The sequence below is a fragment of the Balaenoptera borealis genome, assembly GCF_965194805.1.
Source record: "Balaenoptera borealis genome assembly, chromosome: 6".
In the NCBI taxonomy this organism is placed as follows: Eukaryota; Metazoa; Chordata; class Mammalia; order Artiodactyla; family Balaenopteridae; genus Balaenoptera; species Balaenoptera borealis.
Window position 1 is genome coordinate 134392069 of NC_138863.1, and position 16696 is coordinate 134408764.

The 16696-nt window shown below is 50.3% G+C and overlaps 1 protein-coding gene and 1 long non-coding RNA gene across 4 annotated transcripts in view; both read left to right on the plus strand.

The window, feature by feature from the left end:
- Positions 1 to 9939: 9939 nt before the first annotated feature.
- Positions 9940 to 16696, plus strand: part of SCTR (secretin receptor) — a 64585-nt gene continuing 57828 nt past the window's right edge. Inside the window, exon 1 of one of the 3 annotated variants that reach the window (XM_082397644.1) lies at positions 9940 to 10218. In XM_082397644.1, coding sequence (XP_082253770.1) covers positions 10168 to 10218 — 51 coding nt within the window. In that variant the 5' untranslated portion in view covers positions 9940 to 10167. The remainder of the gene's footprint in view (positions 10219 to 16696) is intronic. The other 2 variants (XM_082397645.1, XM_082397643.1) reach the window with 2 other exon arrangements.
- On the plus strand, positions 10225 to 13922 carry LOC309631357. The gene is made up of 2 exons (XR_014246216.1): positions 10225 to 11895; positions 12217 to 13922. It is a non-coding gene; the product is annotated as an uncharacterized lncRNA (long non-coding RNA).

Here is a 16696-nt window from a genome sequence, read left to right on the forward strand (position 1 = left end):
TTGCTCCGCAGCATGTGGGATCTTCCCAGACCAGGGCTCGAACCCGTGTCCCCTGCATTGGCAGGCAGATTCTCAACCACTGCGCCACCAGGGAAGCCCTGTGTTTCCTTTTCTGTAATCCATGTCCCTTACTCATTTTTCCATTGGGTTCTTGATCTTTTTCTTGTTGACTTGTTGAAGCTCTTTATATATCAGGGAATTTGTCTTTCATTCCTTGATAAGTGTTGCAAAAATTTTTCCAGCACTTGTCATTTGACTTTGCTGTTAATGGTTTTTGCCTGGCAGAATTTAAAAAAATTTTATGTTGTTTTCATCATGTATTGCTCCATAACAAATTACCCCAAAACTTAGTGACTTGAAACAACTACAGGGAATTCCATCATGGTCTAGTAGTTAAGACTCTGCACTTCCACTGCAGGGGGCATGGGTTCGATCCCTGGTCCAGGAATTAAGATCCTACATGCCACGTGGTGTGGCCAATAAATAAGTAAATAGTCAAAAAATATTTTTAAAAAAAAACTGCAAGCACTTACTATCTGTCACGATTTCTGTGGGACAGGAGTTCAGACAGGGCACAGCAGAGATGGCTTGTTTCTGCTCCATAAAGTCTGGGGCTTCAGTTGGAAGACCCGAAATCGGGGAGGTGAAGTTGTTGGAAGGCAGTTGACACTAAAGCTGCCAGCTGCAAGCGTAAACCAGGATCTTGCCCAAAATACCAACAAGTGGCCTGGACTTCTTCACAACGTGGTTGCTGGGTTCACAGGGCAAGTATCCCAGGAGAGAGCCAGGTTTAAGCTGTATTTCCTTTTTAAAATTTTTTTAAATTGAAGTATAGTTAATTTGCAATGTGTTAGTTTCAAGTGTATAGCAAAGTAATTCATATATACGTATATATCCTTTTTCAGATTCTTTTCCCTTATAGGTTATTTCAAGATATTGAGTAGAGTTCCCTGTGCTATACAGTAGGTCCTTGTTGGTTATCTATTTTATATAGAGTAGTGTGTATATGTTAATCCCAAACACTTAATTTATCTCCCAACCCCCCATTAGCTCCTTTGGTAACCATAATTTTGTTTTCTGTCTGTGGGTCTATTTCTGTTTTGTAAATAAGTTCATTTGTATCATATTTTTAGATTCCACATATAAGTGAAATCATATGATATTTGTCTTTGTCTGACTTATGTCACTTAGTATGATCATATCTAGGTCCATCTGAGTTGCTGCAAATGGCATTATTTCATTCTTTTTTATGGCTGAGTAGTATTCCATTGTGTGTGTGTGTGTCTGTGTGTGTATCACATCTTTTTATTTTTTTTAATTTTTAAAATTTATTTATTTATTTATTTTTGGCTGAGTTGGGTCTTTGTTGCTGAGTGCAGGCATTCTCTAGTTGCAGTGAGCGGGGGCTACTCTTCGTTGCGGTGTGCAGGCTTCTCATTGCAGTGGCTTCTCTTGTTGCAGAGCACGGGCTCTAGGCAAGCAGGCTTCAGTAGTTGTGGCACATGGGCTCAGTAGTTGTGGCACACGGGCTTAGTTGCTCCACGGCATGTGGGATCTTCCCGGACCAGGGCTCGAACCCGTGTCCCCTGCATTAGCAGGCGGATTCTTAACCACTGTGCCACCAGGGAAGTCCCACCACATGCATCTTAATTAGTATCGCTAGATAATTTAATTGCACTGGATTATTTTCAACCTCATGCAATGCTGAAAGATTGGTATCATTTTCCCTACTTTACAGATGAGGAAATCGAGGCTTAAAGGGCTAAAGTAACTTGCCCAGGGTCACAGTAATTGATGACGAAGTTAGGAACTGAATCCAAGTTTGTCTGCTGCCAACCTTCTTTTCTGTGTGCCAAGTCAAACTGCCTTAGTAGGCAAAAACGCGGGGAGCCTCCGGGAGGCCAGCGTGCACCTGACCTTCCTTTGCTCCGTCCAGTGAAGATAAGGCCTGGACAGCACTAGCAACACTGTCTTTCAGATGTGGTTTTATTTGCTCTCTTTTATCTGATCCGTTTTAATGCTAATATTTCATACAAATGTTTAAAAGGATGCTGACAAATGGAGGAGGGAAGTTAGAGAGGTCAAGTAAAATCTGCTTTCCTGAAAAAGCCAGCCCCCATGCCACAGTAACCAGTGAGCCCGAGCCCTAAAACCTCATGCAAACGTCAGCGTGCACCTTTGCACTTCAGCACTGAATAGGAAAGCATGCCGGCCCCATCATTTATGGCTCATCAATAATACATTAGCTTGAGTCCCAGAGGAGCTCACACGCAGGGGAGAACAGACCTTTTTGTTTGGTTTATTGAGTAGCTGAAGGGGCAGAGCAAGTTCAGTGAGGTTTCACTGGTGCAGTCGCTCAGGGGGCTTAGAGCTGGACCCCCAGGCCAGCTCCTCACCCCCCCACACCCCTCCCCTAGCACTCTCTTCGTCCCCCCGCCCCCAAACCAGCCCCTGCAGCTCAAGCATCACTGCCCTGGGAAGCTTCCATAGTGTATGCAGGGCTCTTTTTGTTACAAGTGACAGAAATGAATTCAAAAGTTAAAAAAATAAAAGTTTAAAAACTATCAGTCTGAGGGAACTCTCTTCAATGCCCTGTGATAATCCACAATGGAAAAGAATATGAAAAAGAATACATATCTATGTATAACTGATTCACTTTGCTGTACAGCAGAAATTAACACAACACTGTAAATCAACTATACTTCATTTAAAAATAAAATAAAGTAATAAAAATTATCTATTTATCTACGTATCTATCTACCTACCTACCTATCTATCGAGGTGTCCGCCAGAGCTGCGTGCAGGTGCCAGAGGATGGCTTCTTTGTCCCTTGGGTCTCTCCATAACGTTGAAAGGCTGCCATCTTGCTACCAGCTTCTGCGTAATATGCCATCACGTAGGTTCTGTTGGTGCCACTCCTATTGGCCCTGCTTCAGCCGTGTGTCCATCGCTGAAGCAGTCACTGTGGTCAGTTGGTGGGGGCGACTCTCCTTGCCCAGGTCTGGGTCACATGCTCACGCCTGGGTTGCCGGTGGTGCAAGCCCCACCCAAGCCACGTGGTCTGCGAGTGGGGATGGCCAAGGGAGCTCCTTGTAGCAGAAGAAGAGGGAATGGCGGTTGGCCAGACACAACCAACACACGCCTAGGAGGTTGAACCTTGTAAAATCATCACTATCCAAATGTAATTTATCTACAAAAATGATGAGTGACATGACAGCCTAATACATTAACCCTCAAGGCTTAGTCTGGTCCTTTAGTATGTATACACTCCCATAGAATTTATCCCAGTTTATGATACCCACCATACATTCTGCAGTTGCTTACTTCAGCCAACCAATAGGTTTGTTAAATGTGTGGTTGTGCAAACTTCTGAAGTCTTGACCACCAGCCTCAGTCATCCTTCCCGGCCTCCTGGGAGGGGGGTACAATCAGCACCATGGGCTTCGTGCAGGCAATTTCCCCAGGCCTCTGTTGGTGTGGCACAGCACCTGGAACAGAGTAGCTGCTCAGTAAATAAGCACTGAGTGGATGTGCTTAGTTAAGTTCTCTAACAAGTGTTTATCGCTATTGACAACAGGCCAAGAAAAAAAAAAAAATATATATATATATATATCTCCTAATTTCTTGTTGAAGTAGTTAAAAATAAATCTCCAGCCAACCACGTGACCCCTCTCTACAAAACGAAGAAAAGAATGAATCAGTTTTATTATTGAGTGACCATTAATAACCAGACTCTGATGCACATCACTGGCAATCCCATGGCAAAGACAAAGTCTTACCCTTTTATAAAGCCAGACAGATACAATCCATAGCGCATATGCTAATTGTCTTTACCAAAGGAAAAATAAAACTTCTCCTATCTTTTTGACAAGCAGGAAATTACAACTTGGAGCCAAGTGCTTGGGCTAAACTCTCACAGTATTAGGAAGACAGGGCACCATCCTCCTTGACATTCACATTGCAAAGAGATGGTTCCAAGACCTTCATGAAAGACATTCCTGGGTTGCAAAACTGGCAAGAGGCTATTGAGCTTTTATAAACATTTACATACATCTCGAAGAGACAAATGGGATTTATAAGTTTTCTAGAGGAAATGTTGAAAGAAAAGGGAGAGAAGAAAAGCTCTCTTTCCCTTTTGATGCCAGGGAAATGTTTATATTTCATTTTGGTAGGGGGTGGGGATTTGCATTGTAGGGGAGGAGAAATCTTATTCCCTCTCCCCTCCCAGGTTCAATGGCTGAAGCCTGTGAGAATCAATCTGATAAAAGACAGATTAACAAGAGAAAAAAACAGTTTTAATTACTCACTTATGCACGGACTTTCACAAGGAAACCAGAGTCCAGGAGGCAGCCAGATGATTGAGGTTTATTTATTATTTTTTTAAATATTTATTTATTTATTTGGCTGCGCCGGGTCTTAGTTGCGGCATGTGGGATCTAGTTCCTTGACCAGGGATCGAACTCCGGTCCCCTGCTTTGGGAGCGCGGAGTCTTCACCACTGGGCACCAGGGAAGTCCCCAGATGATTGAGGTTTATATACCGTCTTAGGCTAAACAAAGGAAAAGTGGTTTCGGGGCTTCTGGGTGGGGAGGTGAGCTAGGAAGGAGGGGTGGCTGGATGGTGAATGAGGTTTGTCTCGCTGTGCAGGTAAGACTCTCTCAGGTGATAAGACTCGTCTTCAGGAGTAGCTCTCTTCCTGCTAGAGACTTCTTATAAATGGAAATTTCCTTTACAAAAGGGCACCTTTGTATTTTACTTTTGGGCAGTTCTGGGGAGGTGAAGAGCGTTTCCTGTGTCTGCTGGTTCTCAATTCCCTTTAGCTCAAAAGAATCCTTATGCCAAAGTGGCACATTTGGGGTGATGTTCTGGTGCCCTTCAGTATTTAGCCTTACATTCTGCCTTACAGGGGTGATAAGAATATCTGTATGAAACAGTTAGGGAACAAGTTACCCTGGAACCAAATACGGGATCTCCCATCCTCAGGGTAACTTTAAAAATTTTTTTTCATTGAAGTATAGTTGATTTACAATGTTGTGTTAGTTGCAGGTGTACAGCAAACTGATTCAGATATATAATATATAGATAGATAGATATTCTTTTTAGATTCTTTTCCATCAGAGGTTATTACAAAATATTGAGTATAGTTCCCATGCTATACAGTAGGTCCTTGTTGTTTATCTATTTTATATATAGTAGTTTGTATCTGCTAATCCCAAACTCCTAATTTATCCTTCCTCCACCCCCTTTCCCCTTTGGTAAACTTATGTTGTTTTCTATGTCTGTAGGTCTGTTTCTGTTTTGTAAATAAGTTCACTTGTATCATATTTTAGATTCCACATATAAATGATATCATACGGTATTTGTCTTTCTCTTTCTGACTTACTTCACTTAGTATGATAATGTCTAGGTCCATCCATGTTGCTGCAAATGGCATTATTTCATTCTTTTTTTATGGCTGAGTAGTATTCCATTGTTTATATATACCACATCTTCTTTATCCATTCCTCTGTCGATGGACACTTAGGTTGCTTCCACGTCTTGGCTGCTGTAAATAGTGCTGCTATGAACATTAGGGTGCATATATCTTTTCGAATTAGAGTTTCAGGGTAACTTTTAAGTTATTGTTGTGAGAACATGACTTCTAGGGTTTGAGGTGGTCATGACTTAGGTTTATATGCCCCACTCCACCTCTGCAGTGTAACTTGGAGAAAGGGATAGAACTGAAGACCTAGAAAATCATCAAAATCAAAGAGACGCCCCTCTCTGTCGCTCATAGGGGTTATAATGAATTTAGAGGGTGGACATACAGTTTCTTTCCACATCCCACCTAGCAGTACTTAGGGTCTCACGTGCTCCTCCAGGATCTGCCTACTCTCCCATCATGAGGCGGCATCTATCCTGCCTCGCGCTGAACCGGGGCGGCTTCTGTGATTGTCTAGACGACAGAAAGCAGCGGAAGCAGCACTGCATGACCTCCGCGGCTGCGTCATAAATGACGGTACACTGTCCACCTGCTCTCTCTTGGGACAAGCACCTTGGGGATCAAGAGCCACGATGTGAGAAGCCCAGGCAGGGGACTTCCCCGGTGGTCCGGTGGTTAGGACTCTGGGCTTCCAATGCAAGGGCTGCAGGATCGATCCCTTGTCGGGGAACTAAGATCCCACATGCCACACAGTGTGGTCAAAAATACATAAATAAATAATAAATAAAAGATAAGTTAAAAAAAAAAAAGAAGCCCAGGCACCCTGAAGCTGCCTGACGCTGGGACCATGTGGAGGGAGCACGCAGAGATCCACGCAGAGGTAGAGGGGGACACCGAGGAACCCCAGCCACTCCAGCCCCAGCCATCCAAGCAAGCATGTCTTACGGTGACTCTGACTGCGACCACGTGAGACACCCCGAACCAGAACTGCCTGCCGAGCCCAGTTAGTCCCCAGGACTTCGAAAGGATAGTAAATCATTGTTCTGATTGTCCATCACTAGATTCAGGTGTAAGGGGTATAAGCGTGATGGAGACAACTCAGGGCTGGGAATCAAAAGACCAGCGTTTCAGTACAGACAGTCCTGTGTGATCTGGACCTTTGGCTTCTTCATCTGTTAAATGGGTACAATGATATATCCAAGTGGGGTTATTCTCCTTTTGCCTCATCCCTACCTTCTCCATGCAGGAGGTTAAACTCTGTGGACAGTTTCTTCCCCCTCTGTCTGCCTTGTTTCTGGCTTTGGGTTGGGTCCAGCCGATGGAAGACATCGCCAGGAGATTCCATGGGCAGAAGAGAGGTCAGGGTATTTATCCCAACCTGACCCCTTGCCAGGCCTCAGTTGTGACAGGGGCTGCATTCCCAAGGGCAGCTCTTGCCAGCTTCGGGGGACACTGCTTTCTCTCTTTGCTCTTTGTTAAAGGAAGATTATTCTGCCTCTTGTTAAAACGGTAAGGGAGGCTTTATTCAAGAGTGTTATAATAGCCAGGACAGGGAAGCAACCTAAATGTCCATAGACAGAGGAATGGATAAAGAAGATGTGGTATATATACACAATGGCATATTACTCAGCCATAAAAAGGAATGAAATAATGCCATTTGCAGCAGCATGGATGGACCTAGAGATTATCATACTAAGTGAAGTTAAGTCTGACAGAGAAAGACAAATACCATATGATATTGCTTATATGTGGAATCTAAAAAGAGGGTACAAATGAACTTATTTGCAAAACAGAAGTAGAGTCACGGCTGTAGAAAACAAACATCCAGATTACCAGGGGATAAGGGGAGGGAGGGATATATTGGGAAGTTGGGATTGACTTATACACACTACTATATATAAAATAGATAACTAATAAGAACCTACTGTATAGCAAAAGGAACTCTACTCAATATTCTGTAATGACCTATATGGGTAACAAATCTAAAAAAAGAGTGGATATATGTATACGTATAACTGATTCACTTTGCTGTATGTACAGCAGAAACTAACACAACATTGTAAATCAACTGTACTCCAATAAAAATTAATTTAAAAAAAGACTGTTACAACAGAGGTATTGCAATAGGGTAGAGAGCTGGGGCTCCACTTCAAATACAACAAGAACAAACGGGGATTCGTAGCCAGGGAGCGGGGTGAGGGCGGCAGTGTATGGAAGACTACTAAGAGGAGACGTCAAGGCGGCGAGACTTCCTGCTAAACTGAGTGAACAGCCTTCTTGCTGAGGGCAGGGCAGAATGAGACATCAGAGGTGGGGGACGAGGAGCTCGACCAGACATCAAGCGGGGAGGATTCCCAGTAACCGACGGCCGGAGTCTTGTTGAGGCTGGGCGTGCACGCCAAAGACAGATGGGGCCAAGGTCAGAGCCTAGTCGAGAAGAGGCTCAGAGGAGCCCGACCACAGTGTGGCCAAGGAGAGAGTCTCTGTCACCCGTCAGGCCCACTGCTGCTGACCCCTGGCACCTCACGTCCCCTCTTGGTTCCCTTAGTCCTGCCCACACCTCTGCACGGTGTCCTTTCATTAAACTCTTCAATGAAACCACGTGAGCCATGGGGTCTCCCTCTCCTGCAGCCCCTGATCGTTGGTCCTACCGACCCCCGGAGTTGTTTCGAGGATCAAATGAGACGCTGCAGGCAAAAGAGCTTTGGAAACCCTGAGGGTAAGGAAGTCATCTTCACGACTGAGAGAAATCCTAGTGCCCCGCAAAGGATGCAGGGCCGGGGCTTTGGGCTCAGTCCTGGGCTGTGTTACTGGGGCAAGTGTTTATCTTCCCCAAGCCTCCAGTTCCCATCCTATTCATCAAAGAGAGTGAATGCCTCTCACTGAGTCTTGGAGGACTGGCTACGGTAACACCCCAAATTATTAAAAGACTCCCTAGCACATGGCGGGTATTAAATACGTGGTTAGTTACCTACCTTCTCCCTTCCACTCCTATTCTGAAACTGTTTTCTCAGGCAGGTTTTACAAAGCCCCTGACTGCATCCACGGCTTCCCACAGAGCATTTCAGATCTTTTTCTCAATACCCTGAGAGACAGAGCGTCCTATTTAAGGAATAATGGCTTGCCACAAGCCAGAAATTGATTGAATTGCCCAGAACAAATGTCCTTTTGCTTTTTCACTGGCGATCACGAGGTTCCGGTATAGAGCACAGATTGCATTTTGTATTGTTTCCTTTTTTTGTCTTTCCATCGAAAAAGCAATACCCACAGTGGTTACAGAAACTATTCAAGTAACACGAAAGTCTATACAGTAAGAATGGCACGTCTTTAACTCATGCACTTTCTAATGCATGTTTATGACGTCAGGGTTTAGGGAAACCCAGTTGATAACTTTTTTTCCAGCCTGAATCTTGAACCAGTTGAGAAATACGATTAAGACAGATGGGGCCCAATATCACTTTTATTAGTGATAACGTTGGTCTTGGAGAATATGGCTTATACTTGCGGGCAAGTGGGTTTGTCACTGATACTGGTGGAGAATGTGGCTTATCCTTGTGGGCTGGAGTGAGATAAAAACCACCACCGGCCACTGACCACACTGGATCAAGGCAGTCAGAACCTTGACCTCCAATGACAGCCTGGCCCAGGGCAATCCAGTTATGGGCTCTCTGCTAGTGGGAGCGCTGTGCGTGCGCGTGCGTGTGCGCACGGGCGCAGAACCTCAGGCCAATCCTTATCCCAAATGCGTCAGTCACGCAGAGCTCGCCTCACCTCCACGTGTTCGGGAGCGGGTGGGGGGAGTGGGGAATTCAATGAGCTGACGGACTTTAAGTGCCTGAGAGAAAGATCTAGATAGGAGAGACACGAGGAAAGGGAATGGGCACCAGGGCAGAAAAAGAAAAACTTGGGTCTACAGAAGCCATTTGAAGATGCCTTGTACCGAGAGGCTAAAAGCCAGCCTCCAGGACATCTGAGGCCTCAGACTCAGGGTGAGCGGCTGCCGGGCACACCTGCCTGATGCTGAAATAGCCTCCCAGGGACACCAGGAAGCACAAAGCCCCCAGCACAGCCCCAAACGCCTGGGTACACCGGATGGCCTTCCTCCGTCTCACCTGATCATCAAAGGCTTCTCAGTGTGATGGGTGTGCAACTTTCTGGAATGAGCGTGTGTAACTAATCAGAAAGAAAAATAAAGTGAAAATCGGAAATAGAGTAGCTGCCCCCCCAGAATAGATGCCATAGCGATTTCGCAAGCGCCCGCTGTGTCACAGGGCACTCGCCCCACCTTCTTTCACCGGAAGGTAGGTGGGTTTTATTAGACGTGTTGCTCCGGAGAACAGAGGCTCTAAAAGGCGGCGCACGCTGCGCGGCGGCGGCGGGGCTGACCCGGGCTTTGGGGAGGGCCCTTTCCGTCCGTGGGGGTGTGGCGGCGGGGCAAGCCGAGCCCGTGGGAGCCACTGCGGCCGCGCCCTCCTTCTGCCTCTTCCGCCGCCCACCTCCGCGCGGGCCCTCAGCCAGCCGCGGTGGGCGGAGGAGCGCACGCCGCGCCGCGTCCTTATCAACCGGCCGGGCGGCGTGGCTCGCGGCCACCTGGTCCGAGGAGGCGAAGTCCCGGGTGGGGCCATGGCTCCCCGGGGCGCGGCGGCCGGCCAGGGTCCGAGAGGAGGCGGGGAGCGCTGAGCCTGGAACGGGCGGTGCGCGCGGGCCGGCGGCCGTCGGGGCGCCCAGGGAGCGCACGCGGCACCATGCGCGCCCTCCTGCCGCCGCTGCTGCTGCTCGCCTGCGCCGCGCACGCCGTGAGTACGCGCGCCTCCGCGGGTCCCGCGCGGGGTGGGGGGATGGGGGCCCCCAGATCTTCCGCTGGGGAGTGGGAGCCCTTCCTCCGCATGCGTCCCCCACAGCTACGATCTCTCTCCGCTCCTCTCCGGAGGGCCCGCTCCTCCAAAACACCATCGGCGTGAGCGCGGGCGCAGGCAGCGCCGAGATAACCCCGTTGCCCTCCAGCCCACCCCTTCCCCCCGGCTGCGCCTCCGGGGCCCTCCTAGGCGGGGCTCTGGAGCCGCCCCTGGCCGTGCGTTTTGTGTGCCGGGCGCTTTGCCTGCGTTTATTGCCGTGAAAACTCATCATCGCCTTTCGAGGTTGATGTTTTCACCCTCACTTTGCGGACAAGGAAAGCGAGACTTGGAAAGACCAAAAATCTTGCCCCGAGAAAAGACAACTGGAACCCAATCCGTCTGCTCCAAAGCCTTGACATTTGCACACACACCGGGCTGCGGATGGGAAGACCTCCGAAAGCTTTGGCCGCAGCCGCTGCTGGTTCCGTGATGGGACCGGGTCTGCAGCTCTCCCCCGCGCCTCTCCTGTGGGTTTGGCTCCCCAGTGTCTGTGTCTGGGGACTCCTGGGAGCAGCTGGTCTCCCCAAACCAGGCCCAGGGAGGAGCTGGCCGAGAAAAGAGAAGGCAGCAGAGTGGGTGGCGTGTTTTTCTTTCTCAGAAACTCCAGGGAATCCGGGCCTCTCCCTGTGGGATTTGTGAATGGGAGAGTGGCTGCACCCAGACTGGCTGGCTGGAAGCGAGGGTGGGGGGTTGGGAAGTGGGCGCACAGATTCCAGAACCACTCTTTCCCACCAGCCCTCCAAACTGGCCCCCGGGGCCTCTGTTGCAAGAAACTTCCCAGGGAAAGCACTTGGGAACCTAATTCTGAGTCTGCAGTCTCTGTCCTGGGCGAGTCCTTCCTGGCATCCAGTGACCTCGCCTTCCTATAGTCCTGTCCTGTTTGACTGCAAGAATGACCTGCTTCCCGAGCTGACGGGAGTGTTGGCACGCAGGAGGGGCGGCTCTGTGGCATCCAGGGTGGGCTTTGGGGCTCTGTTCCCAGCTCGCTTGTAACTTGGAGCCTCTTGTCCTAGGGCTGGAGTTGGAAGGCGCTAGGGCAACAGCACCCGCTCGTTAGTCTGAGCTCCCACTTTGGGGAAACGCCACCTGAGATGGTGGGGACAGTTCGAAGCCCAGTGCAGCCTCCAGGTGTGTTGTTATTCGGTGCCCAGGGCTGGGAGGCAGCCGCTCCCGCTTGGTGATCCTCCCAGCCTCCTTTTTAAGTACCTGCAGTAACTCTGCGGTTATCAGAAGAAATCGACAGGTAGCTGGGCTTCAGGACTGAGGTTCAAACTACATTTTAATCTCAAGGGGACCCCGGTGTTATCTCAGGAATAAACAGAGGGGAAAGGAGAGCCTCCCCTTGGTTCAAGTCTTCTGTGTGCCTTGGAAGGATGCTTATTATGCCCTGGCCCAGTTACCTCCTTTTACAGGGGAGCAAACTGAGACCCCCAGAGAGCAGGGACCTGCTCCACATCAGCTGGTTCGTGGCAGCGCTGAGACTAGAGCCCAGAGCTCTGTCCGGGACGCCCCTTGTCTTCACGTGCATTTTCATCCACTCCTGTACCGCTTTGTGTTCTTCGAGGTGGATTCCTGTGTGTAAGTCTTGGTTCTCTGGTGATTTTATGGGCTTATCCAGACCTGAGGTTCACAGTTCTTGGCAGAGAACTCCTTCAACAAATAGGAGTGGAATTGACCTACCTCGGTTGGAGTATTTCCCAGCCTATGAAACCCTGCTTTTTTTTTCCTGTTTGTTTGAGGCGTCAGACATTCGATTTTGAAATTGAAGGGTATTCAAACAATTCTTTATTCATTTCGTGCTCCCTCTTGAGGGAAATCATAGGCATCTTTCTAACTGCGGGGGGGCAGTCACTAAGGCCAAATGCTTATTACTGTCCCCTCCCCCGCCTTTCCATACAGGGTGATGTCGGGAGGGTCCCTTGCCAGTGGACTAACAAGTGCTGATGGCTGATGGGGCAGTTTTCTGAGACCTGGGTAGGAAACCCTGGCCACAGCTCGCCTGTCCCCACCCGTGTCTCTCATGAGGACTTCTACCTGGAACACTATTGTCATTATTTACCAGCACATCTGTCCTCCCCAATATGTTCATTTCGAGCTTGAGCCTTGAGACTTAGTCTCGCTCATCCTGTGTCCCTAGAGCCTGTCCCAGCGTAAGGGGGAGTCAGAGTGTGTGTGGGCTGAATGAATGCATGAGTGAGTGAATGAAATGATGGTGCTATCCATAGTGGCTGTCCTCAGCTGGGACAGTTTCATATAGCAACAGGTAGTGAAGCATGACATCTTGAAAGCAATCGTTGCTTACAAAACTGTACATAAATGTGTCAGGAAAGGAGGAGGAGTCACTCAGGGGAGGGCTTTTTAATCCAGGGCATCTGGCAAGCTGCCCATCCGAGAACCTGAGTTAAGCGGGGTGCAGGGCTGCTTTTTCCTTCAAGCAGGGTTTCTTAACTTCGACGCGGTAATTCTGGATATTAAACCTGGGCTTTTCACAAGGGGTGCTGGGAAGAGAGCTAGGCCCTCCCCTGGCACGGGAGGGAACCAGGGGGTGGAGACAGGGGGTGGGGCAGAGGCGGTGCTGTCTTGTGCCCTGTGCGCTGTCCAGCCGCGTCCCCGGACTCTAGCCACCAGAAGCCAGTACCACCTCTCCAAGTCGTTCCAACACAAAGTGTCTCCAGACATTGCCAGATGTCCTCGGGGAGCAGGCAGGGCAAAACTGCCCTGGTTGAGAACCACTGTCTTAAATGTTATGTTTCAGCGGAAATGCGTGAACAGGATTCACAATAGGTGTCACTGGATGTTGGATTCAGGGTAGTGCGGTTGGTGACAGGGAATCTGAGCCGGAGGACAGAAGCAGGTGTACCCGATGGAGAGCCATTTCCAGACAAGAAGACTTCTGCAGGGCATGGGTTCCTTGGGCTTCTCCACCCTCCCTTCCCACTACCCGCCCCCCCTTCATTCCTTCTCAGTTGACGGCTCAGAAACACAGAAACTCCAAGGATGGGGTCTGGCACACATGGTGGTCCCCACTCCTCTCTGGGCTGCATCTGGACCCAGAGGCTGACGAGCTCTGTGATAGCTGGGTGAGCAGAGTTTTAGGAAGGCCTGCAAAGGTCACAGGAGGATCTGGCTACTGCAGCCTCTTAGAGGAAAGTCACTGGGAGTTTTGGACAATATTCTGAGGAAGTATTTGTGGGTTTCTTTTTGAGTGTTTACTGTCCCTAAATTAACGTGACTGATGACGATGATGGTGAAGATGGTGAAGGCTTCTCTTACTGAGCATTTACTTCACACCAGGTACTCTGCTCCGTCCTTCTGGCACTGTCTGATTTACTTCTCACACCAACAATCAGTATCCTCGCTGTGCACATGAAACAGAGGCTGAGAGAGAGGTGAAGCCATTGGTCAAGGTCACCCAGCTGGACACGGTGGCGTGAGGACCCAAACCCAGCTGTTCGTAGCCAGCATGTGCGTCTGCTCCCAAAGAGAGGCCGCTCTGGTTTCTGGTGCCCAAGGCGCTGTCGTGAAATTCTCTCCCAAACCGCAAAATGACACTAATTTCAGTTTAATCTAATCACTTCGTAAAACATAAACAAAGTACTGGATTACACACAGCATTTTATTGAGGGGCCAGAGATGAGCTTGGGGTCACGAAGTCCAGCAGGAGGTGCGCTTCCCACACTGTTTAGGGGAGTCCTCCAGGCTTTGGCACCCCCTTTAGGAGATGCTATAGAGTTCCCCTCCCTCTGTCCCGTCCCCAGTATTCCCCGCATGCCAGGGATGGGCAGAGCTTTCTTCCTGGCACCCCTTGTTGAAAGTGCAGACTTAATAACCAGGATTGGAGCTCTGCCCACAGAACAGCCCCTGCAGTGGCCCCTGGTTTGGTGCCTGCACCCCTGCCCTTAGCAAGCTGAGGTTTCTCACCACTGACCTTGGCTCGGGCTCTGGAACAACCTGCAGCCCAAGGCAAGCCCCACAACACTCAGATCCTATCTGCTTGCTTACATGACAAACAGAGGGCTGCCCAGCATTCGAGAGGACACGAGAAAACAGGGATCTCCTGGGACCCACCCAGTTTCAACAGGCCGTGTCTAACAGAGTCCAAGGGGCCTCTGGGGAAGGGACCTCCCCGGTGCATCATGTCCTGCCCGTCGTGCTGCCAGGATTCCTGAGTTTTCCAGACTTCTCCAGAATCCCTGCGTGCCCCGCATCAGTTCCCTTTACCTTGGCTCCCAGAGGCTCCCCCTGGTGTCTTCTCAGATTTCTGACCTCACCACCTCCTCTTTCATTTTCAGCAGACCGGGTCTATCTCCCATTTCCTGAGAGTCAGGGAAAGAACTTCCTCTGAGCAACATCTTGCCCTCACAGATATGTCTGAATGGTACCCTCCTGTGCCCTTCCTCCTGCCCTTCCTTCACAAGGGCTGCCATAACAGAGCACCACAGACTGCGGGCCTTAAACAGTGGACGTTTATCTTCTCATAGTTCTGGAGGCTGGCAGTCCCAGATCTAGGGCCAGCATGGTCGTGTTCTGGGGAGCCCTCCCTCCCCAGACGGCTTGCAGACGACTGCCTTATCCTCACATGGCTTTTCCTCTGAGCGGGCACAGAGAGAGAGTGAGCCCTCTGGTGTCTCTTCTCATAAGGACACTAACCTATCAGATCTGGGCCCCACCCCCTTAGACCTCATTTGACCTTAATTACCTCCTTATGGGCCCGTCTCCAAACAGAGCCACACCCGGGGTTAGGGCACCAATGTATTCGTTGGGGGACACAGATATCCTGTCCACAACACATCCAGGCTCTGCTCCGGCCCACGGCCATCCCTGCACCCGTGCTCCCACCCCTGCCCCCACCACGCTCAGTGACTTGTGTCCTGAGCCGACACAGAGGCAGCCCAGTCCTCACTGTCCTCCTCTTGACTGGCTTTTTCCATCAGCTGCTCAACCTTCCCAAGCCTGGTGGCACAGGGTCCTCCCCCTGCACTCTGGGCCTTCTGGCCACAGTTCCATCTCTGACTTCTTACGGCCAGCGTCGTCTTAGAAGAAGCGTCCACGATCCCTGCCTCCACCTCCGCCCATTTCTCAGCCAGCCGCACCCTGGCTCCCACCCGCCACCCACGGGCTTCAGTCACCAGTGCCTGTGTTGCCACATTCATTAGACAGGGTGCGGTCTTTGGTCTACCCGGGAACCATGTGACTGATGAAAGGGGCTGGACGTTAATGAATAACGAGATCAAGGCAGCAGGCACACACCCAGACTGTCCTGGTCAAACTGGGCAGGACACCCGTGGGACCCCAGCCTCTTGGAAGCATTCCGTGCCAGGACACCCTGTCCCTTTCCCCGCCTTGGCTCCTACCTTTCGCTGTTCCCACCACGCCTCTCCAGGGGTTCCTCCTCTCGCATGGTCCCTCCAGTGGCTAGGCCCCTCCTCTCGCGTGGCTGGCTCCTCTCGCGTGGCTGGTTCCTTCTCGCGTGGCTGGCTCCTCTCGCGTGGCTGGTTCCTTCTCGCGTGGCTGGCTCCTCCTCGCGCAAGGTCCCTCCTCTGGCGTGGTCCTTCTTTACGCTATTATTCCCAGCCTGTGCGGGTCGTTCCACGAGCCTCTCTGTCTCTGGCCCTTGGTCTTCTGGGTCTGCTCCCTCTTTGGCCGTCTTACCGCGTCACAAACCCAGTCTTGCTCAACCAAACTTCTCTCACCTCGGCTCCCAGGCCTACATCTCGTTTCCTTGTTTTCCCTGTTCTTGGAGCTATCGAGGCACCCAGAGCAGACGCATCATGGAAGCCACGCCGGCCCTGCCCTCAGCCGGCCCTCAGGCCCCCGCCGGCTCTGTCACGTCCGTCCGCATCCTCTCCGCTCTGTGGGATGACTTCTCGGGTGCAGCCGCCTCCCGGGGGCCCCTGCTGCTGCTGGTGGTCCATCGTGACCTGGCGGCTGCCTTCCCCTCGCGCTCCCGCCTCGGGCCACTCTGACTCCTTGGAGCCGGTGAGCTCTGGGAGCAGGACCCGCGTCCGTTCGCCTTTGATTGCGGGGCGTCCTGGGGGCCCAGTAAGTGTTTGATGACGTTTTGTGCTTCGAACTGGTTGTAAGATCGAGTTCCCTCTTTTTCTTTCTCATCCTATAAACTAGTATTTCTGTTTCCCCCTTGAAGCTATTCCTTTCCAGTCTCAGTGTTGGCAGGTGAGTAATTATATTGTAAAGTGTGATGAGCAAAGTGACGCGTTTCTTCACCTCCTTCAGAATTCAACAGGTTTTCGTTGTATCTCCTCCCAGATTTTACCTTTTCGGATTTAAGAGTCCAAAATAGCTCACAGAACCCTCTCTTGACATCTTTCCTCTCTTATGTTGGGGTCTGTCTCGTTATTTTCTCTCTGCAGGTTGGACT